The following is a 26343-nucleotide window of genomic DNA, read 5'->3' as shown; positions in this document are numbered from 1 at the left end:
CTTACACACCCCACACACCCCTCACACACACTCTTACACACCCCACACACCCCTCACACACACTCTTACACACCCCACACACCCCTCACACACACTCTTACACACCCCACACACCCCTCACACACACTCTTACACACCCCTCACACACACTCTAACACACCCCACACACCCCTCACACACACACTTACACACCCCACACCCCCCCCACACACACTCTTACACACCCCACACACCCCTCACACACACTCTTACACACCCCTCACACACACTCTTACACACCCCTCACACCCCTCACACACACTTTTACACACCCCACACACCCCTCACACACACTCTTACATAGCCCACACACCCCTCACACACACTCTTACACACTACACACACCCCACACACCCCTCACACACACTCTTACACACCCCACACACCCCTCACACACACTCTTACACACCCCACACACCCCTCACACACACTCTTACACACCCCACACACACTCTTACACACCCCACACACCCCTCACACACACTCTTACACACCCCACACACCCCTCACACACACTCTTACACACCCCACACACCCCTCACACACTCTTACACAGCCCACACACCCCACACACCCCTCACACACACACTTACACACCCCACACACCCCTCACACACACTCTTACACACCCCACACACCCCTCACACACACTCTTACACACCCCTCACACACACTCTTACACACCCCACCCACCCCTCACACACACTCTTACACACCCCACACACCCCTCACACACACTCTTACACACCCCACCCACCCCTCACACACACTCTTACACACCCCACACACCCCTCACACACACTCTTACACACCCCACACACCCCTCACACACACTCTTACACACCCCTCACACACACTCTTACACACCCCACACACCCCTCACACACACTCTTACACACCCCACACACCCCTCACACACACTCTTACACACCCCACACACCCCTCACACACTCTTACACACCCCACACACCCCTCACACACACTCTTACACACCCCACACACCCCTCACACACACTCTTCACCCTCCTGCCATCTGGAAAGAGGTACCAGAGCATTCGGGCCTCACAACCAGACTGTGTAACAATTTCTTTCCTCAAGCCATCAGGCTCCACAACAATCTGGACTGAACTGTTCTACACTCTCTCTCTCACACACACACACACACACTCTCTCACTCAGGACTGAACTGTATATTAACTCTCTGTCTCTCTCACACACAGATACACACACACTCTCTCTTGACTGTGTGGACGCACACACACACACACACACACACACTTAATTTATATTGTTCATACTTACTGCACTACCTCTACCTGTCATCCGCTGCTATAGTTATATTTATGTTTATTCTATTTGCACTACCTCAACCGCTGCTGTGTATTTTTGCATAATTTTTTTTGCACAATACTTTTTTTTTTTTTTTTTTTTTTACATCATTTCACTTTATCTTATCTTATTTCACTTACATTCCAGTACACATGTTCTTTTCTTTCTTTTTCGGCGCTAAGTGTCCTGTGTTCTTTTGTGTTGTCTTTCTTGTATTTATTGTCTTTTGCACTGTCTTGTCTATGCTCTGTTTGCACCTAGCTGCACACTGTGCACTTTATGTGGCTAAGACAAACTTCTGTCCTAGCTCTGTGGTGGTGTTTTTTATGTTGAACTTTGTTGTTGTATGTTTATGTAGCACCAGGTCCTGGAGAAACGCTGTTTCATTTCACTCTGTACTGCATCAGCTATATGTGGTTGAAATGACAATAAAGCTTCTTGAATTTTGAATCTACTGCTTGGCCCATGATAGTATAAGCCATGTGACGTAGCATTAGCAAAGCTCCAGCATTGTACTCACACTGAAGATCCAGGACCACAGATGAGTTGTGATCTCCGTGCTGGTTTTGAGCTCTACAGTAGTATAAACCTCTGTGTGTAGAATCAGTGGTGTTGATGGTGAGATGGTTTCCGGTTCCTATCTGCTCTCCGTTCTCTCTGTACCAGGTGTAGTTCAGCACTGCTGGGTTTGCATCACTGCTGCAACTCAGAGACACTGAACTGCCCAAAAGCACTGAAGCAGATGGAGACACTGATACTGATGTGTTTCTAGGACCATCTGAAGGAGGAGGAACAGGAAGCTGTGAGATAAAGGTGTGATGGAATATTTCAATATAATCTAACCTTTGAGCCCTTGTTTGAACTTTTTCCAAAATATTTCCAAATGATTTTTTATTTGTTTGTTTTTGTATACTATACAGTAAGTGATTTATTATTATTATTATTATTATTATTATTATTATTATTATTATTAAGATATTTCAGAACTACAGCATTGGCTTAAACATATATGTTAGCATTAGTTGCAATTTAAGTTATGAAATAATTTTTTGACCAGACATGGTTGCCTTCACCTGATTCTGATTTCTTTTTGGAAAGATTCTTCCTTAAGAATGGTCAAGTTTAACATATCTTATCCAGATTTTACTCTGTGATGAATTAACATGAAACAGTTGATCTGAGTTCACTGCAAGACATGGAGTAAGAACCTGAAGTACAACACTGAGGAAAAGGTTTGGGAAGATATTATTGCTCACCCTCAAATATTTCAGTTTACAACAGATTTAGAGAAATGCAATTCAATATTGTACACAGAGTCTGAGTGATGGTAATCCCACAGCACCTTGATGAATAGGTTCTGGAGAAGTTTCTCTTGTAGGCACGTCCGTGTTGGACTGCCATATTTGCCTGGTGCTCTAATCACCGCTCTTGAAGGCAGTTATAAGGCAGATAGCAAGGATATACAGGGCCTCTATATCCTTGGAAGGGTTATGAGCAGCCAACTCGTCCTTCATCTCCTCAGAGAAACTCTGCACATAAGCCATCTAGAGAGCCTGGTTGTTCCAGCCTGAACAAGCTGGCATGATTCGAAAATCAATGGTATAATTAGCTACTGAGCAGGCACCCTGGCACATCCAGAGGAGTAATGAAGCAGACCCCTCCCAACAGATTGGTAAAAGGGCTCCACAGTGCTGCAATGAATGAATCAATCCCAGGGTGGTCTTGCCGGTGGTTCTGGCAGACTCCTGTAACCCAGAGCTCTACCCGTTAAAAGGGCAATCATTTACGCTATCTTTACCCTATCTGAAGAAAACTGGGAAGTCTGCATTTCAAACACAGGGAAGCATTGCAGAATGAATGGGTTGCAGCCCTTTGGTTGTCCAGCATAGGACCATGATGGGGGCGGGGCAAGCACGTCTCAGCAACTGTGGGAGTCACTGACTCTGTAAGGCTGGATTGGGTGCTATTACCTGGGCCATTGTCTGTACAGCTAAGAAGACAAAAAAGTAACAAAATAGATTTTTGAGGGAAGAGTCCTAACTCTTGGCCTAAATCTCAATAAAACTCTAAATCCTGAACTGAGGAAAATCAGGTGGAATAGGAAATTACCTCTCAGAGAGATTACCACTCTGATACATGGCACAGACTATGTCCACATGCTGACTGAAAAAACACTGGGGTTTAAATAGCAGTGTGCACAGGTGCCATGTGTCAGTGCTGATTACCTGCACAAGACTGAATGTTTATTTTGATAGCATTTGGCAGTGTTTCAGTTGGCAAGTCTCATATTAGAATAAAGTAAAATAAAGCCCAGAACACGACTCGAATTCTACATACTGTGGCTAAGACCACAGGATATGGCTGAGAGAAAAATGTTTGAGATTCCTAGATTCCTTCTTACGACCATGGTGGGTCTCATCAGCAAGAACGACGAGTCAGCATACAGAGAGGAGGTGCAACATCTAACAGCCTGGTGCAGAGCCAACAACCTGTCTCTGAACGTCGACAAGACCAAAGAGATGGTTGTTGACTTCAGGAGAGCACAGAGTGACCATTCTCCACTGTCCATCGACGGATCCTCGGTGGAGATCATCAAGAGCACCAAATTCCTTGGTGTCCATCTGGCGGAGAACTTCACCTGGTCACTCAACACCAGCTCCATCACCAAGAAAGCCCAGCAGCGCCTCTACTTCCTGAGGAGGCTGAGGAAAGCCCATCTCCCTCCCCCCATCCTGACTGTGTTCTACAGAGGGACCATGGAGAGCGTCCTGAGCAGCTGCATCACTGCCTGGTTTGGGAACTGCACCGTCTCAGATCACAAGACCCTTCAGGGGATAGTGAGGACAGACACACACCCCTCACACACACTCTAACACACCCCACACACCCCTCACACACACTCTTACACACCCCACACACCCCTCACACACACTCTTACACACCCCACACACACACCCCTCACACACACTCTTACACACCCCACACACCCCTCACACACACTCTTACACACCCCACACACCCCTCACACACACTCTTACACACCCCTCACACACACTCTTACACACCCCACACACCCCTCACACACACTCTTACACACCCCACACAGCCCTCACACACACTCTTACACACCCCACACACCCCTCACACACACTCTTACACACCCCACACACCACTCACACACACTCTTACACACCCCTCACACACACTCTTACACACCCCACACACCCCTCACACACACTCTTACACACCCCTCACACCCCTCACACACACTCTTACACACCCCTCACACACACTCTTACACACCCCACACACCCCTCACACACACTCTTACACACCCCACACACCCCTCACACACACTCTTACACACCCCCACACACCCCTCACACACACTCTTACACACCCCACACACCCCTCACACACACTCTTACACACCCCTCACACACACTCTAACACACCCCACACACCCCTCACACACACTCTTACACACCCCACACACCCCTCACACACACTCTTACACACCGCACACACCCCTCACACACACTCTAACACAGCCCCCACACCCCTCACACCCACCCTTACACACCCCACACACCCCTCACACACACTTTTACACACCCCACACACCCCTCACACACACTCTTACACACCCCACACACCCTCACACACACTCTTACACACCCCACACACCCCTCACACACACTCTTACACACCCCTCACACACACTCTTACACACCCTACACACCCCTCACACACACTCTTACACACCCCTCACACACACTCTTACACACCCCACACACCCCTCACACACACTCTTACACACCCCACACACCCCTCACACACACTCTTACACACCCCACACACCCCTCACACACACTCTTACACACCCCCCACACCCCTCACACACACTCTTACACACCCCACACACCCCTCACACACACTCTTACACACCCCACACACCCCTCACACACACTCTTACACACCCCACACACCCCACCCACACACTCTTACACACCCCACACACCCCTCACACACTCTTACACACCCCACACACCCCACACACCCCTCACACACTCTTACACACCCCACACACCCCTCACACACACTCTTACACACCCCACACACCCCTCACACACACTCTTACACACCCCTCACACACACTGTTACACACCCCACCTACCTCCCACATACACTCTTACACACCCCACACACCCCTCACACACACTCTTACACACCCCACACACCCCTCACACACACTCTTACACACCCCTCAGACACACTCTTACACACCCCACACACCCCTCACACACACTCTTACACACCCAACACACCCCTCACACACACTCTTACACGCCCCACACACCCCTCACACACTCTTACACACCCCACACACCCCTCACACACACTCTTACACACCCCACACACCCCTCACACACACTCTTCACCCTCCTGCCATCTGGAAAGAGGTACCAGAGCATTCGGGCCTCACAACCAGACTGTGTAACAATTTCTTTCCTCAAGCCATCAGGCTCCACAACAATCTGGACTGAACTGTTCTACACTCTCTCTCACACACACACACACACACACTCTCTCACTCAGGACTGAACTGTATATTAACTCTCTGTCTCTCTCACACACAGATACACACACACTCTCTCTTGACTGTGTGGACGCACACACACACACACACACACACACTTAATTTATATTGTTCATACTTACTGCACTACCTCTACCTGTCATCCGCTGCTATAGTTATATTTATGTTTATTCTATTTGCACTACCTCAACCGCTGCTGTGTATTTTTGCATAATTTTTTTTGCACAATACTTTTTTTTTTTTTTTTTTTTTTACATCATTTCACTTTATCTTATCTTATTTCACTTACATTCCAGTACACATGTTCTTTTCTTTCTTTTTCGGCGCTAAGTGTCCTGTGTTCTTTTGTGTTGTCTTTCTTGTATTTATTGTCTTTTGCACTGTCTTGTCTATGCTCTGTTTGCACCTAGCTGCACACTGTGCACTTTATGTGGCTAAGACAAACTTCTGTCCTAGCTCTGTGGTGGTGTTTTTTATGTTGAACTTTGTTGTTGTATGTTTATGTAGCACCAGGTCCTGGAGAAACGCTGTTTCATTTCACTCTGTACTGCATCAGCTATATGTGGTTGAAATGACAATAAAGCTTCTTGAATTTTGAATCTACTGCTTGGCCCATGATAGTATAAGCCATGTGACGTAGCATTAGCAAAGCTCCAGCATTGTACTCACACTGAAGATCCAGGACCACAGATGAGTTGTGATCTCCGTGCTGGTTTTGAGCTCTACAGTAGTATAAACCTCTGTGTGTAGAATCAGTGGTGTTGATGGTGAGATGGTTTCCGGTTCCTATCTGCTCTCCGTTCTCTCTGTACCAGGTGTAGTTCAGCACTGCTGGGTTTGCATCACTGCTGCAACTCAGAGACACTGAACTGCCCAAAAGCACTGAAGCAGATGGAGACACTGATACTGATGTGTTTCTAGGACCATCTGAAGGAGGAGGAACAGGAAGCTGTGAGATAAAGGTGTGATGGAATATTTCAATATAATCTAACCTTTGAGCCCTTGTTTGAACTTTTTCCAAAATATTTCCAAATGATTTTTTATTTGTTTGTTTTTGTATACTATACAGTAAGTGATTTATTATTATTATTATTATTATTATTATTATTATTAAGATATTTCAGAACTACAGCATTGGCTTAAACATATATGTTAGCATTAGTTGCAATTTAAGTTATGAAATAATTTTTTGACCAGACATGGTTGCCTTCACCTGATTCTGATTTCTTTTTGGAAAGATTCTTCCTTAAGAATGGTCAAGTTTAACATATCTTATCCAGATTTTACTCTGTGATGAATTAACATGAAACAGTTGATCTGGAGTTCACTGCAAGACATGGAGTAAGAACCTGAAGTACAACACTGAGGAAAAGGTTTGGGAAGATATTATTGCTCACCCTCAAATATTTCAGTTTACAACAGATTTAGAGAAATGCAATTCAATATTGTACACAGAGTCTGAGTGATGGTAATCCCACAGCACCTTGATGAATAGGTTCTGGAGAAGTTTCTCTTGTAGGCACGTCCGTGTTGGACTGCCATATTTGCCTGGTGCTCTAATCACCGCTCTTGAAGGCAGTTATAAGGCAGATAGCAAGGATATACAGGGCCTCTATATCCTTGGAAGGGTTATGAGCAGCCAACTTGTCCTTCATCTCCTCAGAGAAACTCTGCACATAAGCCATCTAGAGAGCCTGGTTGTTCCAGCCTGAACAAGCTGGCATGATTCGAAAATCAATGGTATAATTAGCTACTGAGCAGGCACCCTGGCACATCCAGAGGAGTAATGAAGCAGACCCCTCCCAACAGATTGGTAAAAGGGCTCCACAGTGCTGCAATGAATGAATCAATCCCAGGGTGGTCTTGCCGGTGGTTCTGGCAGACTCCTGTAACCCAGAGCTCTACCCGTTAAAAGGGCAATCATTTACGCTATCTTTACCCTATCTGAAGAAAACTGGGAAGTCTGCATTTCAAACACAGGGAAGCATTGCAGAATGAATGGGTTGCAGCCCTTTGGTTGTCCAGCATAGGACCATGATGGGGAGGCGGGGCAAGCACGTCTCAGCAACTGTGGGAGTCACTGACTCTGTAAGGCTGGATTGGGTGCTATTACCTGGGCCATTGTCTGTACAGCTAAGAAGACAAAAAAGTAACAAAATAGATTTTTGAGGGAAGAGTCCTAACTCTTGGCCTAAATCTCAATAAAACTCTAAATCCTGAACTGAGGAAAATCAGGTGGAATAGGAAATTACCTCTCAGAGAGATTACCACTCTGATACATGGCACAGACTATGTCCACATGCTGACTGAAAAAACACTGGGGTTTAAATAGCAGTGTGCACAGGTGCCATGTGTCAGTGCTGATTACCTGCACAAGACTGAATGTTTATTTTGATAGCATTTGGCAGTGTTTCAGTTGGCAAGTCTCATATTAGAATAAAGTAAAATAAAGCCCAGAACACGACTCGAATTCTACATACTGTGGCTAAGACCACAGGATATGGCTGAGAGAAAAATGTTTGAGATTCCTAGATTCCTTCTTACGACCATGGTGGGTCTCATCAGCAAGAACGACGAGTCAGCATACAGAGAGGAGGTGCAACATCTAACAGCCTGGTGCAGAGCCAACAACCTGTCTCTGAACGTCGACAAGACCAAAGAGATGGTTGTTGACTTCAGGAGAGCACAGAGTGACCATTCTCCACTGTCCATCGACGGATCCTCGGTGGAGATCATCAAGAGCACCAAATTCCTTGGTGTCCATCTGGCGGAGAACTTCACCTGGTCACTCAACACCAGCTCCATCACCAAGAAAGCCCAGCAGCGCCTCTACTTCCTGAGGAGGCTGAGGAAAGCCCATCTCCCTCCCCCCATCCTGACTGTGTTCTACAGAGGGACCATGGAGAGCGTCCTGAGCAGCTGCATCACTGCCTGGTTTGGGAACTGCACCGTCTCAGATCACAAGACCCTTCAGGGGATAGTGAGGACAGACACACACCCCTCACACACACTCTAACACACCCCACACACCCCTCACACACACTCTTACACACCCCACACACCCCTCACACACACTCTTACACACCCCACACACACACCCCTCACACACACTCTTACACACCCCACACACCCCTCACACACACTCTTACACACCCCACACACCCCTCACACACACTCTTACACACCCCTCACACACACTCTTACACACCCCACACACCCCTCACATACCCCACACACCCCTCACACACACTCTTACACACCCCACACACCCCTCACACACACTCTTACACACCCCCCACACCACACACACACACCCCTACACACCCCTCACACACACTCTTACACTCCCCACACACCCCTCACACACACTCTTACACACCCCCCACACCCCTCACACACACTCTTACACACCCCTCACACACACTCTTACCCACCCCACACACCCCTCACACACACTCTTACACACCCCACACACCCCTCACACACACTCTTACACACCCCACACACCCCTCACACACACTCTTACACACCCCACACACCTCTCACACACACTCTAACACACCCCACACACACACTCTAACACACCCCTCACACCCCTCACACACACTCTTACACACCCCCCACACCCCCTTACACACACTCTTACACACCCCACACACCCCTCACACACACTCTTACACACCCCACACACCCTTCACACACACTCTTACACACCCCACACACTCACACACACTCTTACACACCCCTTACACACACTCTTACACACCCCACACACCCCTCACACACACTCTTACACACCCCTCACACCCCTCACACACACTCTTACACACCCCTCACACACACTCTTACACACCCCACACACCCCTCACACACACTCTTACACACCCCACACACCCCTCACACACACTCTTACACACCCCCACACACCCCTCACACACACTCTTACACACCCCACACACCCCTCACACACACTCTTACACACCCCTCACACACACTCTAACACACCCCACACACCCCTCACACACACTCTTACACACCCCACACACCCCTCACACACACTCTTACACACCCCACACACCCCTCACACACACTCTTACACACCCCTCACACCCCTCACACACACTCTTACACACCCCACACACCCCTCACACACACTTTTACACACCCCACACACCCCTCACACACACTCTTACACACCCCACACACCCCTCACACACACTCTTACACACCCCCCACACCCCTCACACACACTCTTACACACCCCTCACACACACTCTTACACACCCCACACACCCCTCACACACACTCTTACACACCCCACACACCCCTCACACACACTCTTACACACCCCTCACACACACTCTTTCACACCCCACACACCCCTCACACACACTCTTACACACCCCACACACCCCTCACACACACTCTTACACACCCCACACACCCCTCACACACACTCTTACACACCCCACACACCCCTCACACACACTCTTACACACCCCACACACCCCTCACACACACTCTTACACACCCCACCCACCACACACACACACTCTTACCCACTCCACACACCTCTCACACACCCTTACACACCCCACACACTCCTCACACACACACTTACACACCCCACACACCCCTCACACACACTCTTACACACCCCACACACCTCTCACACACACTCTTACACACCCCTCACACACACTCTTACACACCCCACCCACCCTCACACACACTCTTACACACCCCACACACCCTCACACACACTCTTACACACCCCACACACCCTCACACACACTCTTACACACCCCTCACACACACTCTTACACACCCCACACACCCTCACACACACTCTTACACACCCCACACACCCCTCACACACACTCTTACACACCCCACACACCCTCACACACTCTTACACACCCCACACACCCTCACACACACTCTTACACACCCCACACACCCTCACACACACTCTTCACCCTCCTGCCATCTGGAAAGAGGTACCAGAGCATTCGGGCCTCACAACCAGACTGTGTAACAATTTCTTTCCTCAAGCCATCAGGCTCCACAACAATCTGGACTGAACTGTTCTACACTCTCTCTCTCACACACACACACACACTCTCTCACTCAGGACTGAACTGTATATTAACTCTCTGTCTCTCTCACACACAGATACACACACACTCTCTCTTGACTGTGTGGACGCACACACACACACACACACACACACTTAATTTATATTGTTCATACTTACTGCACTACCTCTACCTGTCATCCGCTGCTATAGTTATATTTATGTTTATTCTATTTGCACTACCTCAACCGCTGCTGTGTATTTTTGCACAATATTTTTGCACAATACTTTTTTTTTTTTTTTTTTTTTTTACATCATTTCACTTTATCTTATCTTATTTCACTTACATTCCAGTACACATGTTCTTTTCTTTCTTTTTCGGCGCTAAGTGTCCTGTGTTCTTTTGTGTTGTCTTTCTTGTATTTATTGTCTTTTGCACTGTCTTGTCTATGCTCTGTTTGCACCTAGCTGCACACTGTGCACTTTATGTGGCTAAGACAAACTTCTGTCCTAGCTCTGTGGTGGTGTTTTTTATGTTGAACTTTGTTGTTGTATGTTTATGTAGCACCAGGTCCTGGAGAAACGCTTGTTTCATTTCACTCTGTACTGCATCAGCTATATGTGGTTGAAATGACAATAAAGCTTCTTGAATTTTGAATCTACTGCTTGGCCCATGATAGTATAAGCCATGTGACGTAGCATTAGCAAAGCTCCAGCATTGTACTCACACTGAAGATCCAGGACCACAGATGAGTTGTGATCTCCGTGCTGGTTTTGAGCTCTACAGTAGTATAAACCTCTGTGTGTAGAATCAGTGGTGTTGATGGTGAGATGGTTTCCGGTTCCTATCTGCTCTCCGTTCTCTCTGTACCAGGTGTAGTTCAGCACTGCTGGGTTTGCATCACTGCTGCAACTCAGAGACACTGAACTGCCCAAAAGCACTGAAGCAGATGGAGACACTGATACTGATGTGTTTCTAGGACCATCTGAAGGAGGAGGAACAGGAAGCTGTGAGATAAAGGTGTGATGGAATATTTCAATATAATCTAACCTTTGAGCCCTTGTTTGAACTTTTTCCAAAATATTTCCAAATGATTTTTTATTTGTTTGTTTTTGTATACTATACAGTAAGTGATTTATTATTATTATTATTATTATTATTATTATTATTATTATTAAGATATTTCAGAACTACAGCATTGGCTTAAACATATATGTTAGCATTAGTTGCAATTTAAGTTATGAAATAATTTTTTGACCAGACATGGTTGCCTTCACCTGATTCTGATTTCTTTTTGGAAAGATTCTTCCTTAAGAATGGTCAAGTTTAACATATCTTATCCAGATTTTACTCTGTGATGAATTAACATGAAACAGTTGATCTGAGTTCACTGCAAGACATGGAGTAAGAACCTGAAGTACAACACTGAGGAAAAGGTTTGGGAAGATATTATTGCTCACCCTCAAATATTTCAGTTTACAACAGATTTAGAGAAATGCAATTCAATATTGTACACAGAGTCTGAGTGATGGTAATCCCACAGCACCTTGATGAATAGGTTCTGGAGAAGTTTCTCTTGTAGGCACGTCCGTGTTGGACTGCCATATTTGCCTGGTGCTCTAATCACCGCTCTTGAAGGCAGTTATAAGGCAGATAGCAAGGATATACAGGGCCTCTATATCCTTGGAAGGGTTATGAGCAGCCAACTCGTCCTTCATCTCCTCAGAGAAACTCTGCACATAAGCCATCTAGAGAGCCTGGTTGTTCCAGCCTGAGCAAGCTGGCATGATTCGAAAATCAATGGTATAATTAGCTACTGAGCAGGCACCCTGGCACATCCAGAGGAGTAATGAAGCAGACCCTCCCAACAGATTGGTAAAAGTGCTCCACAGTGCTGCAATGAATGAATCAATCCCAGGGTGGTCTTGCCGGTGGTTCTGGCAGACTCCTGTAACCCAGAGCTTTACCCATTAGAAGGGCAATCAAGTACGCTATCTTAGCCCCCTCTGAAGAAAACCGGGAAGGCTGCATTACAAACACAGGAAAGCATTGCAGAATGAATGGGTTGAAGCCTTCTGGTTGCCCAGTGTAGAACTGCTTTGGGGGCGGGGCAAGCACATCTCAGCAATTGTGGGAGTCACTGGCTCTGGAAGGCTGGATTGGGTGCTATTACCTGGGCCATTGTCTGTACAGCTAAGAAGACAAAAAAGTAACAAAATAGATTTTTGAGGGAAGAGTCCTAACTCTTGGCCTAAATCTCAATAAAACTCTAAATCCTGAACTGAGGAAAATCAGGTGGAATAGGAAATTACCTCTCAGAGAGATTACCACTCTGATACATGGCACAGACTATGTCCACATGCTGACTGAAAAAACACTGGGGTTTAAATAGCAGTGTGCACAGGTGCCATGTGTCAGTGCTGATTACCTGCACAAGACTGAATGTTTATTTTGATAGCATTTGGCAGTGTTTCAGTTGGCAAGTCTCATATTAGAATAAAGTAAAATAAAGCCCAGAACACGACTCGAATTCTACATACTGTGGCTAAGACCACAGGATATGGCTGAGAGAAAAATGTTTGAGATTCCTAGATTCCTTCTTACGACCGTGGTGGGTCTCATCAGCAAGAACGACGAGTCAGCATACAGAGAGGAGGTGCAACATCTAACAGCCTGGTGCAGAGCCAACAACCTGTCTCTGAACGTCGACAAGACCAAAGAGATGGTTGTTGACTTCAGGAGAGCACAGAGTGACCATTCTCCACTGTCCATCGACGGATCCTCGGTGGAGATCATCAAGAGCACCAAATTCCTTGGTGTCCATCTGGCGGAGAACTTCACCTGGTCACTCAACACCAGCTCCATCACCAAGAAAGCCCAGCAGCGCCTCTACTTCCTGAGGAGGCTGAGGAAAGCCCATCTCCCTCCCCCCATCCTGACTGTGTTCTACAGAGGGACCATGGAGAGCGTCCTGAGCAGCTGCATCACTGCCTGGTTTGGGAACTGCACCGTCTCAGATCACAAGACCCTTCAGGGGATAGTGAGGACAGACACACACCCCTCACACACACTCTAACACACCCCACACACCCCTCACACACACTCTTACACACCCCACACACCCCTCACACACACTCTTACACACCCCACACACCCCTCACACACACTCTTACACACCCCTCACACACACTCTTACACACCCCACACACCCACTCTTACACACCCCACACACCCCTCACACACACTCTTACACACCCCACACACCCCTCACACACACTCTTACACACCCCACACACCACTCACACACACTCTTACACACCCCTCACACACTCTCTTACACACCCCACACACCCCTCACAAACACTCTTACACACCCCTCACACCCCTCACACACACTCTCTACACACCCCTCACACACACTCTTACACACCCCACACACCCCTCACACACACTCTTACACACCCCACACACCCCTCACACACACTCTTACACACCCCCACACACCCCTCACACACACTCTTACACACCCCACACACCCCTCACACACACTCTTACACACCCCTCACACACACTCTAACACACCCCTCACACCCCTCACACACACTCTTACACACCCCACACACCCCTCACACACACTCTTACACACCCCACACACCCCTCACACACACTCTTACACACCCCACACACCCCTCACACACACTCTTACACACCCCACACACCTCTCACACACACTCTAACACACCCCCCACACACACACTCACACACCCCTCCCACCCCTCACACACACTCTTACACACCCCTCACACCCCTCACACACACTCTTACACACCCCTCACACACACTCTTACACACCCCACACACCCCTCACACACACTCTTACACACCCCACACACCCCTCACACACACTCTTACACACCCCTCACACACCCCTCACACACACTCTTACACACCCCACACACCCCTCACACACACTCTTACACACCCCTCACACACACTCTAACACACCACACACACCCCTCACACACACTCTTACACACCCCACACACCCCTCACACACACTCTTACACACCCCACACACCCCTCACACACACTCTTACACACCCCACACACCCCTCACACACACTCTTACACACCCCACACACCCCTCACACACACTTTTACACACCCCACACACCCCTCACACACACTCCTACACACGCCACACACCCCTCACACACACTCTTACACACCCCACACACCCCTCACACACACTCTTACACACCCCTCACACACACTCTTACACACCCCACACACCCCTCACACACACTCTTACACACCCCACACACCCCTCACACACACTCTTACACACCCCTCACACACACTCTTACACACCCCACACACCCCTCACACACACTCTTACACACCCCACACACCCCTCACACACACTCTTACACACCCCACACACCCCTCACACACACTCTTACACACCCCACACAGCCCTCACACACACTCTTACACACCCCACACACCCCTCACACACACTCTTACACACCCCACACACCCCTCACACACACTCTTACACACCCCACACACCCCTCACACACTCTTACACACCCCACACACCCCACACACCCCTCACACACACACTTACACACCCCACACACCCCTCACACACACTCTTACACACCCCACACACCCCTCACACACACTCTTACACACCCCTCACACACACTCTTACACACCCCACCCACCCCTCACACACACTCTTACACACCCCACACACCCCTCACACACACTCTTACACACCCCACACACCCCTCACACACACTCTTACACACCCCTCACACACACTCTTACACACCCCACACACCCTCACACACACTCTTACACACCCCACACACCCCTCACACACACTCTTACACACCCCACACACCCCTCACACACTCTTACACACCCCACACACCCCTCACACACACTCTTACACACCCCACACACCCCTCACACACACTCTTCACCCTCCTGCCATCTGGAAAGAGGTACCAGAGCATTCGGGCCTCACAACCAGACTGTGTAACAATTTCTTTCCTCAAGCCATCAGGCTCCACAACAATCTGGACTGAACTGTTCTACACTCTCTCTCTCACACACACACACACACACTCTCTCACTCAGGACTGAACTGTATATTAACTCTCTGTCTCTCTCACAAACAGATACACACACTCTCTCTTGACTGTGTGGACGCACACACACACACACACACACACACACACTTAATTTATATTGTTCATACTTACTGCACTACCTCTACCTGTCATCCGCTGCTATAGTTATATTTATGTTTATTCTATTTGCACTACCTCAACCGCTGCTGTGTATTTTTGCATAATTTTTTTTGCACAATACTTTTTTTTTTTTTTTTTTTTTTTACATCATTTCACTTTATCTTATCTTATTTCACTTACATTCCAGTACACATGTTCTTTTCTTTCTTTTTCGGCGCTAAGTGTCCTGTGTTCTTTTGTGTTGTCTTTCTTGTATTTATTGTCTTTTGCACTGTCTTGTCTATGCTCTGTTTGCACCTAGCTGCACACTGTGCACTTTATGTGGCTAAGACAAACTTCTGTCCTAGCTCTGTGGTGGTGTTTTTTATGTTGAACTTTGTTGTTGTATGTTTATGTAGCACCAGGTCCTGGAGAAACGCTGTTTCATTTCACTCTGTACTGCATCAGCTATATGTGGTTGAAATGACAATAAAGCTTCTTGAATTTTGAATCTACTGCTTGGCCCATGATAGTATAAGCCATGTGACGTAGCATTAGCAAAGCTCCAGCATTGTACTCACACTGAAGATCCAGGACCACAGATGAGTTGTGATCTCCGTGCTGGTTTTGAGCTCTACAGTAGTATAAACCTCTGTGTGTAGAATCAGTGGTGTTGATGGTGAGATGGTTTCCGGTTCCTATCTGCTCTCCGTTCTCTCTGTACCAGGTGTAGTTCAGCACTGCTGGGTTTGCATCACTGCTGCAACTCAGAGACACTGAACTGCCCAAAAGCACTGAAGCAGATGGAGACACTGATACTGATGTGTTTCTAGGACCATCTGAAGGAGGAGGAACAGGAAGCTGTGAGATAAAGGTGTGATGGAATATTTCAATATAATCTAACCTTTGAGCCCTTGTTTGAACTTTTTCCAAAATATTTCCAAATGATTTTTTATTTGTTTGTTTTTGTATACTATACAGTAAGTGATTTATTATTATTATTATTATTATTATTATTATTATTATTATTAAGATATTTCAGAACTACAGAATTGGCTTAAACATATATGTTAGCATTAGTTGCAATTTAAGTTATGAAATAATTTTTTGACCAGACATGGTTGCCTTCACCTGATTCTGATTTCTTTTTGGAAAGATTCTTCCTTAAGAATGGTCAAGTTTAACATATCTTATCCAGATTTTACTCTGTGATGAATTAACATGAAACAGTTGATCTGAGTTCACTGCAAGACATGGAGTAAGAACCTGAAGTACAACACTGAGGAAAAGGTTTGGGAAGATATTATTGCTCACCCTCAAATATTTCAGTTTACAACAGATTTAGAGAAATGCAATTCAATATTGTACACAGAGTCTGAGTGATGGTAATCCCACAGCACCTTGATGAATAGGTTCTGGAGAAGTTTCTCTTGTAGGCACGTCCGTGTTGGACTGCCATATTTGCCTGGTGCTCTAATCACCGCTCTTGAAGGCAGTTATAAGGCAGATAGCAAGGATATACAGGGCCTCTATATCCTTGGAAGGGTTATGAGCAGCCAACTCGTCCTTCATCTCCTCAGAGAAACTCTGCACATAAGCCATCTAGAGAGCCTGGTTGTTCCAGCCTGAGCAAGCTGGCATGATTCGAAAATCAATGGTATAATTAGCTACTGAGCAGGCACCCTGGCACATCCAGAGGAGTAATGAAGCAGACCCCTCCCAACAGATTGGTAAAAGTGCTCCACAGTGCTGCAATGAATGAATCAATCCCAGGGTGGTCTTGCCGGTGGTTCTGGCAGACTCCTGTAACCCAGAGCTCTACCCGTTAAAAGGGCAATCATTTACGCTATCTTTACCCTATCTGAAGAAAACTGGGAAGTCTGCATTTCAAACACAGGGAAGCATTGCAGAATGAATGGGTTGCAGCCCTTTGGTTGTCCAGCATAGGACCATGATGGGGGCGGGGCAAGCACGTCTCAGCAACTGTGGGAGTCACTGACTCTGTAAGGCTGGATTGGGTGCTATTACCTGGGCCATTGTCTGTACAGCTAAGAAGACAAAAAAGTAACAAAATAGATTTTTGAGGGAAGAGTCCTAACTCTTGGCCTAAATCTCAATAAAACTCTAAATCCTGAACTGAGGAAAATCAGGTGGAATAGGAAATTACCTCTCAGAGAGATTACCACTCTGATACATGGCACAGACTATGTCCACATGCTGACTGAAAAAACACTGGGGTTTAAATAGCAGTGTGCACAGGTGCCATGTGTCAGTGCTGATTACCTGCACAAGACTGAATGTTTATTTTGATAGCATTTGGCAGTGTTTCAGTTGGCAAGTCTCATATTAGAATAAAGTAAAATAAAGCCCAGAACACGACTCGAATTCTACATACTGTGGCTAAGACCACAGGATATGGCTGAGAGAAAAATGTTTGAGATTCCTAGATTCCTTCTTACGACCGTGGTGGGTCTCATCAGCAAGAACGACGAGTCAGCATACAGAGAGGAGGTGCAACATCTAACAGCCTGGTGCAGAGCCAACAACCTGTCTCTGAACGTCGACAAGACCAAAGAGATGGTTGTTGACTTCAGGAGAGCACAGAGTGACCATTCTCCACTGTCCATCGACGGATCCTCGGTGGAGATCATCAAGAGCACCAAATTCCTTGGTGTCCATCTGGCGGAGAACTTCACCTGGTCACTCAACACCAGCTCCATCACCAAGAAAGCCCAGCAGCGCCTCTACTTCCTGAGGAGGCTGAGGAAAGCCCATCTCCCTCCCCCCATCCTGACTGTGTTCTACAGAGGGACCATGGAGAGCGTCCTGAGCAGCTGCATCACTGCCTGGTTTGGGAACTGCACCGTCTCAGATCACAAGACCCTTCAGGGGATAGTGAGGACAGACACACACCCCTCACACACACTCTAACACACCCCACACACCCCTCACACACACTCTTACACACCCCACACACCCCTCACACACACCCCTAAACACCCCCCACACACCCCCCCCACACACACTCTTACACACCCCACACACCCCTCACACACACTCTTACACACCCCACACACCCCTCACACACACTCTTACACACCCCTCGCACACACTCTTACACACCCCACACACCCCTCACACACACTCTTACACACCCCACACACCCCTCACACACACTCTTACACACCCCACACACCCCTCACACACACTCTTACACACCCCACACACCACTCACACACACTCTTACACACCCCTCACACACACTCTTACACACCCCACACACCCCTCACACACACTCTTACACACCGCTCACACCCCTCACACACACTCTTACACACCCCTCACACCCCTCACACACACTCTTACACACCCCACACACCCCTCACACACACTCTTACACACCCCACACACCACTCACACACACTCTTACACACCCCTCACACACACTCTTACACACCTCTCACACCCCTCACACACACTCTTACACACCCCTCACACCCCTCACACACACTCTTACACACCCCTCACACACACTCTTACACACCCCACACACCCCTCACACACACTCTTACACACCCCACACACCCCTCACACACACTCTTTCACACCCCACACACCCCCCACACACACTCTTACACACCCCCCACACCCCTCACACACACTCTTACACACCCCTCACACACACTCTAACACACCCCACACACCCCTCACACACACTCTTACACACCCCACACACCCCTCACACACACTCTTACACTCCCCACACACCCCTCACACACACTCTTACACACCCCACACACCCCTCACACACACTCTTACACACTCCTCACACCCCCCACAAACTCTCTTAAACACCCCTCACACACACACTTACACACCCCACACCCCTCACACACACTCTTACACACCCCTCACACACACTCTTACACACCCCTCACACACACTCTTACACACCCCACACACCCCTCACACACACTCTTACACACCCCACACACCCCTCACACACACTCTTACACACCCCCACACACCCCTCACACACACTCTTACACACCCCACACACCCCTCACACACACTCTTACACACCCCTCACACACACTCTAACACACCCCACACACCCCTCACACACACTCTTACACACCCCACACACCCCTCACACACACTCTTACACACCCCACACACCCCTCACACACACTCTTACACACCCCTCACACCCCTCACACACACTCTTACACACCCCACACACCCCTCACACACACTTTTACACACCCCACACACCCCTCACACACACTCTTACACACCCCACACACCCCTCACACACACTCTTACACACCCCACACACCCCTCACACACACTCTTACACACCCCTCACACACACTCTTACACACCCCACACACCCCTCACACACACTCTTACACACCCCACACACCCCTCACACACACTCTTACACACCCCACACACCCCTCACACACACTCTTACACACCCCACACACCCCACACACCCCTCACACACACTCTTACACACCCCACACACCCCTCACACACACTCTTACACACCCCACACACCCCTCACACACACTCTTACACACCCCTCACACACACTCTTACACACCCCACCCACCCCCCACACACACTCTTACACACCCCACACACCCCTCACACACACTCTTACACACCCCACACACCCCTCACACACACTCTTACACACCCCTCACACACACTCTTACACACCCCACACACCCCTCACACACACTCTTACACACCCCACACACCCCTCACACACACTCTTACACACCCCACACACCCCTCACACACTCTTACACACCCCACACACCCCTCACACACACTCTTACACACCCCACACACCCCTCACACACACTCTTCACCCTCCTGCCATCTGGAAAGAGGTACCAGAGCATTCGGGCCTCACAACCAGACTGTGTAACAATTTCTTTCCTCAAGCCATCAGGCTCCACAACAATCTGGACTGAACTGTTCTACACTCTCTCTCTCACACACACACACACACACTCTCTCACTCAGGACTGAACTGTATATTAACTCTCTGTCTCTCTCACACACAGATACACACACACTCTCTCTTGACTGTGTGGACGCACACACACACACACACACACACACTTAATTTATATTGTTCATACTTACTGCACTACCTCTACCTGTCATCCGCTGCTATAGTTATATTTATGTTTATTCTATTTGCACTACCTCAACCGCTGCTGTGTATTTTTGCATAATTTTTTTTGCACAATACTTTTTTTTTTTTTTTTTTTTTTACATCATTTCACTTTATCTTATCTTATTTCACTTACATTCCAGTACACATGTTCTTTTCTTTCTTTTTCGGCGCTAAGTGTCCTGTGTTCTTTTGTGTTGTCTTTCTTGTATTTATTGTCTTTTGCACTGTCTTGTCTATGCTCTGTTTGCACCTAGCTGCACACTGTGCACTTTATGTGGCTAAGACAAACTTCTGTCCTAGCTCTGTGGTGGTGTTTTTTATGTTGAACTTTGTTGTTGTATGTTTATGTAGCACCAGGTCCTGGAGAAACGCTGTTTCATTTCACTCTGTACTGCATCAGCTATATGTGGTTGAAATGACAATAAAGCTTCTTGAATTTTGAATCTACTGCTTGGCCCATGATAGTATAAGCCATGTGACGTAGCATTAGCAAAGCTCCAGCATTGTACTCACACTGAAGATCCAGGACCACAGATGAGTTGTGATCTCCGTGCTGGTTTTGAGCTCTACAGTAGTATAAACCTCTGTGTGTAGAATCAGTGGTGTTGATGGTGAGATGGTTTCCGGTTCCTATCTGCTCTCCGTTCTCTCTGTACCAGGTGTAGTTCAGCACTGCTGGGTTTGCATCACTGCTGCAACTCAGAGACACTGAACTGCCCAAAAGCACTGAAGCAGATGGAGACACTGATACTGATGTGTTTCTAGGACCATCTGAAGGAGGAGGAACAGGAAGCTGTGAGATAAAGGTGTGATAGAATATTTCAATATAATCTAACCTTTGAGCCCTTGTTTGAACTTTTTCCAAAATATTTCCAAATGATTTTTTATTTGTTTGTTTTTGTATACTATACAGTAAGTGATTTATTATTATTATTATTATTATTATTATTATTATTATTATTATTATTAAGATATTTCAGAACTACAGCATTGGCTTAAACATATATGTTAGCATTAGTTGCAATTTAAGTTATGAAATAATTTTTTGACCAGACATGGTTGCCTTCACCTGATTCTGATTTCTTTTTGGAAAGATTCTTCCTTAAGAATGGTCAAGTTTAACATATCTTATCCAGATTTTACTCTGTGATGAATTAACATGAAACAGTTGATCTGAGTTCACTGCAAGACATGGAGTAAGAACCTGAAGTACAACACTGAGGAAAAGGTTTGGGAAGATATTATTGCTCACCCTCAAATATTTCAGTTTACAACAGATTTAGAGAAATGCAATTCAATATTGTACACAGAGTCTGAGTGATGGTAATCCCACAGCACCTTGATGAATAGGTTCTGGAGAAGTTTCTCTTGTAGGCACGTCCGTGTTGGACTGCCATATTTGCCTGGTGCTCTAATCACCGCTCTTGAAGGCAGTTATAAGGCAGATAGCAAGGATATACAGGGCCTCTATATCCTTGGAAGGGTTATGAGCAGCCAACTCGTCCTTCATCTCCTCAGAGAAACTCTGCACATAAGCCATCTAGAGAGCCTGGTTGTTCCAGCCTGAGCAAGCTGGCATGATTCGAAAATCAATGGTATAATTAGCTACTGAGCAGGCACCCTGGCACATCCAGAGGAGTAATGAAGCAGACCCCTCCCAACAGATTGGTAAAAGTGCTCCACAGTGCTGCAATGAATGAATCAATCCCAGGGTGGTCTTGCCGGTGGTTCTGGCAGACTCCTGTAACCCAGAGCTCTACCCGTTAAAAGGGCAATCATTTACGCTATCTTTACCCTATCTGAAGAAAACTGGGAAGTCTGCATTTCAAACACAGGGAAGCATTGCAGAATGAATGGGTTGCAGCCCTTTGGTTGTCCAGCATAGGACCATGATGGGGGCGGGGCAAGCACGTCTCAGCAACTGTGGGAGTCACTGACTCTGTAAGGCTGGATTGGGTGCTATTACCTGGGCCATTGTCTGTACAGCTAAGAAGACAAAAAAGTAACAAAATAGATTTTTGAGGGAAGAGTCCTAACTCTTGGCCTAAATCTCAATAAAACTCTAAATCCTGAACTGAGGAAAATCAGGTGGAATAGGAAATTACCTCTCAGAGAGATTACCACTCTGATACATGGCACAGACTATGTCCACATGCTGACTGAAAAAACACTGGGGTTTAAATAGCAGTGTGCACAGGTGCCATGTGTCAGTGCTGATTACCTGCACAAGACTGAATGTTTATTTTGATAGCATTTGGCAGTGTTTCAGTTGGCAAGTCTCATATTAGAATAAAGTAAAATAAAGCCCAGAACACGACTCGAATTCTACATACTGTGGCTAAGACCACAGGATATGGCTGAGAGAAAAATGTTTGAGATTCCTAGATTCCTTCTTACGACCGTGGTGGGTCTCATCAGCAAGAACGACGAGTCAGCATACAGAGAGGAGGTGCAACATCTAACAGCCTGGTGCAGAGCCAACAACCTGTCTCTGAACGTCGACAAGACCAAAGAGATGGTTGTTGACTTCAGGAGAGCACAGAGTGACCATTCTCCACTGTCCATCGACGGATCCTCGGTGGAGATCATCAAGAGCACCAAATTCCTTGGTGTCCATCTGGCGGAGAACTTCACCTGGTCACTCAACACCAGCTCCATCACCAAGAAAGCCCAGCAGCGCCTCTACTTCCTGAGGAGGCTGAGGAAAGCCCATCTCCCTCCCCCCATCCTGACTGTGTTCTACAGATGGACCATGGAGAGCGTCCTGAGCAGCTGCATCACTGCCTGGTTTGGGAACTGCACCGTCTCAGATCACAAGACCCTTCAGGGGATAGTGAGGACAGACACACACCCCTCACACACACTCTAACACACCCCACACACCCCTCACACACACTCTTACACACCCCACACACCCCTCACACACACTCTTACACACCCCACACACACACCCCTCACACACACTCTTACACACCCCACACACCCCTCACACACACTCTTACACACCCCACACACCCCTCACACACACTCTTACACACCCCTCACACACACTCTTACACACCCCACACACCCCTCACACACACTCTTACACACCCCACACACCCCTCACACACACTCTTACACACCCCACACACCCCTCACACACACTCTTACACACCCCACACACCACTCACACACACTCTTACACACCCCTCACACACACTCTTACACACCCCACACACCCCTCACACACACTCTTACACACCCCTCACACCCCTCACACACACTCTTACACACCCCTCACACACACTCTTACACACCCCACACACCCCTCACACACACTCTTACACACCCCACACACCCCTCACACACACTCTTACACACCCCCACACACCCCTCACACACACTCTTACACACCCCACACACCCCTCACACACACTCTTACACACCCCTCACACACACTCTAACACACCCCACACACCCCTCACACACACTCTTACACACCCCACACACCCCTCACACACACTCTTACACACCCCACACACCCCTCACACACACTCTTACACACCCCACACACCCCTCACACACACTCTTACACACCCCACACACCACTCACACACACTCTTACACACCCCTCACACACACTCTTACACACCCCACACACCCCTCACACACACTCTTACACACCCCTCACACACACTCTTACACACCCCTCACACACACTCTTACACACCCCACACACCCCTCACACACACTCTTACACACCCCACACACCCCTCACACACACTCTTACACACCCCCACACACCCCTCACACACACTCTTACACACCCCACACACCCCTCACACACACTCTTACACACCCCTCACACACACTCTTACACACCCCACAGACCCCTCACACACACTCTTACACACTCCACACACCCCTCACACACACTCTTACACACCCCACACACCCCTCACACACACTCTTACACACCCCTCACACCCCTCACACACACTCTTACACACCCCACACACCCCTCACACACACTCTTACACACCCCACACACCCCTCACACACACTCTTACACACCCTGCACACCCCTCACACACACTCCTACACACTCCGCACACTCCTCACACACACTCTTACACACCCCTCACACACACTCTTACACACCCCACACACCCCTCACACACACTCTTACACACCCCACACACCCCTCACACACACTCTTACACACCAAACACACCCCTCACACACACTCTTACACAACCCACACACCCCTCACACACACTCTTACACACCCCACACACCCCTCACACACACTCTTACACACCCCACACCCCCCTCACACACACTCTTACACACCCCACACACCCCTCACACACTCTTACACACCCCACACACCCCTCACACACACACTTACACACCCCACACACCCCTCACACACACTCTTACACACCCCACACACCCCTCACACACACTCTTACACACCCCTCACACACACTCTTACACACCCCACCCACCCCTCACACACACTCTTACACACCCCACACACCCCTCACACACACTCTTACACACCCCACACACCCCTCACACACACTCTTACACACCCCTCACACACACTCTTACACACCCCACACACCCCTCACACACACTCTTACACACCCCACACACCCCTCACACACACTCTTACACACCCCACACACCCCTCACACACTCTTACACACCCCACACACCCCTCACACACACTCTTACACACCCCACACACCCCTCACACACACTCTTCACCCTCCTGCCATCTGGAAAGAGGTACCAGAGCATTCGGGCCTCACAACCAGACTGTGTAACAATTTCTTTCCTCAAGCCATCAGGCTCCACAACAATCTG

At 47.9% G+C, this 26343-nt stretch overlaps 1 protein-coding gene across 1 annotated transcript in view; it reads right to left on the bottom strand.

Moving 5' to 3' along the window:
* Positions 1–26343, bottom strand: part of LOC131370088 (B-cell receptor CD22-like) — a 47736-nt gene that overhangs the window by 6467 nt on the left and 14926 nt on the right. The window contains exons 7-11 of the mRNA XM_058417171.1: positions 22000–22257; positions 16871–17128; positions 11774–12031; positions 6638–6895; positions 1889–2146 (exon numbers count right to left, since the gene is read on the bottom strand). Coding sequence (XP_058273154.1) covers positions 1889–2146; positions 6638–6895; positions 11774–12031; positions 16871–17128; positions 22000–22257 — 1290 coding nt within the window. The remainder of the gene's footprint in view (positions 1–1888; positions 2147–6637; positions 6896–11773; positions 12032–16870; positions 17129–21999; positions 22258–26343) is intronic.

The sequence above is a fragment of the Hemibagrus wyckioides genome, linkage group LG19 (assembly GCF_019097595.1).
Source record: "Hemibagrus wyckioides isolate EC202008001 linkage group LG19, SWU_Hwy_1.0, whole genome shotgun sequence".
In the NCBI taxonomy this organism is placed as follows: Eukaryota; Metazoa; Chordata; class Actinopteri; order Siluriformes; family Bagridae; genus Hemibagrus; species Hemibagrus wyckioides.
This window is presented reverse-complemented; position numbering and strand designations above follow the sequence as displayed.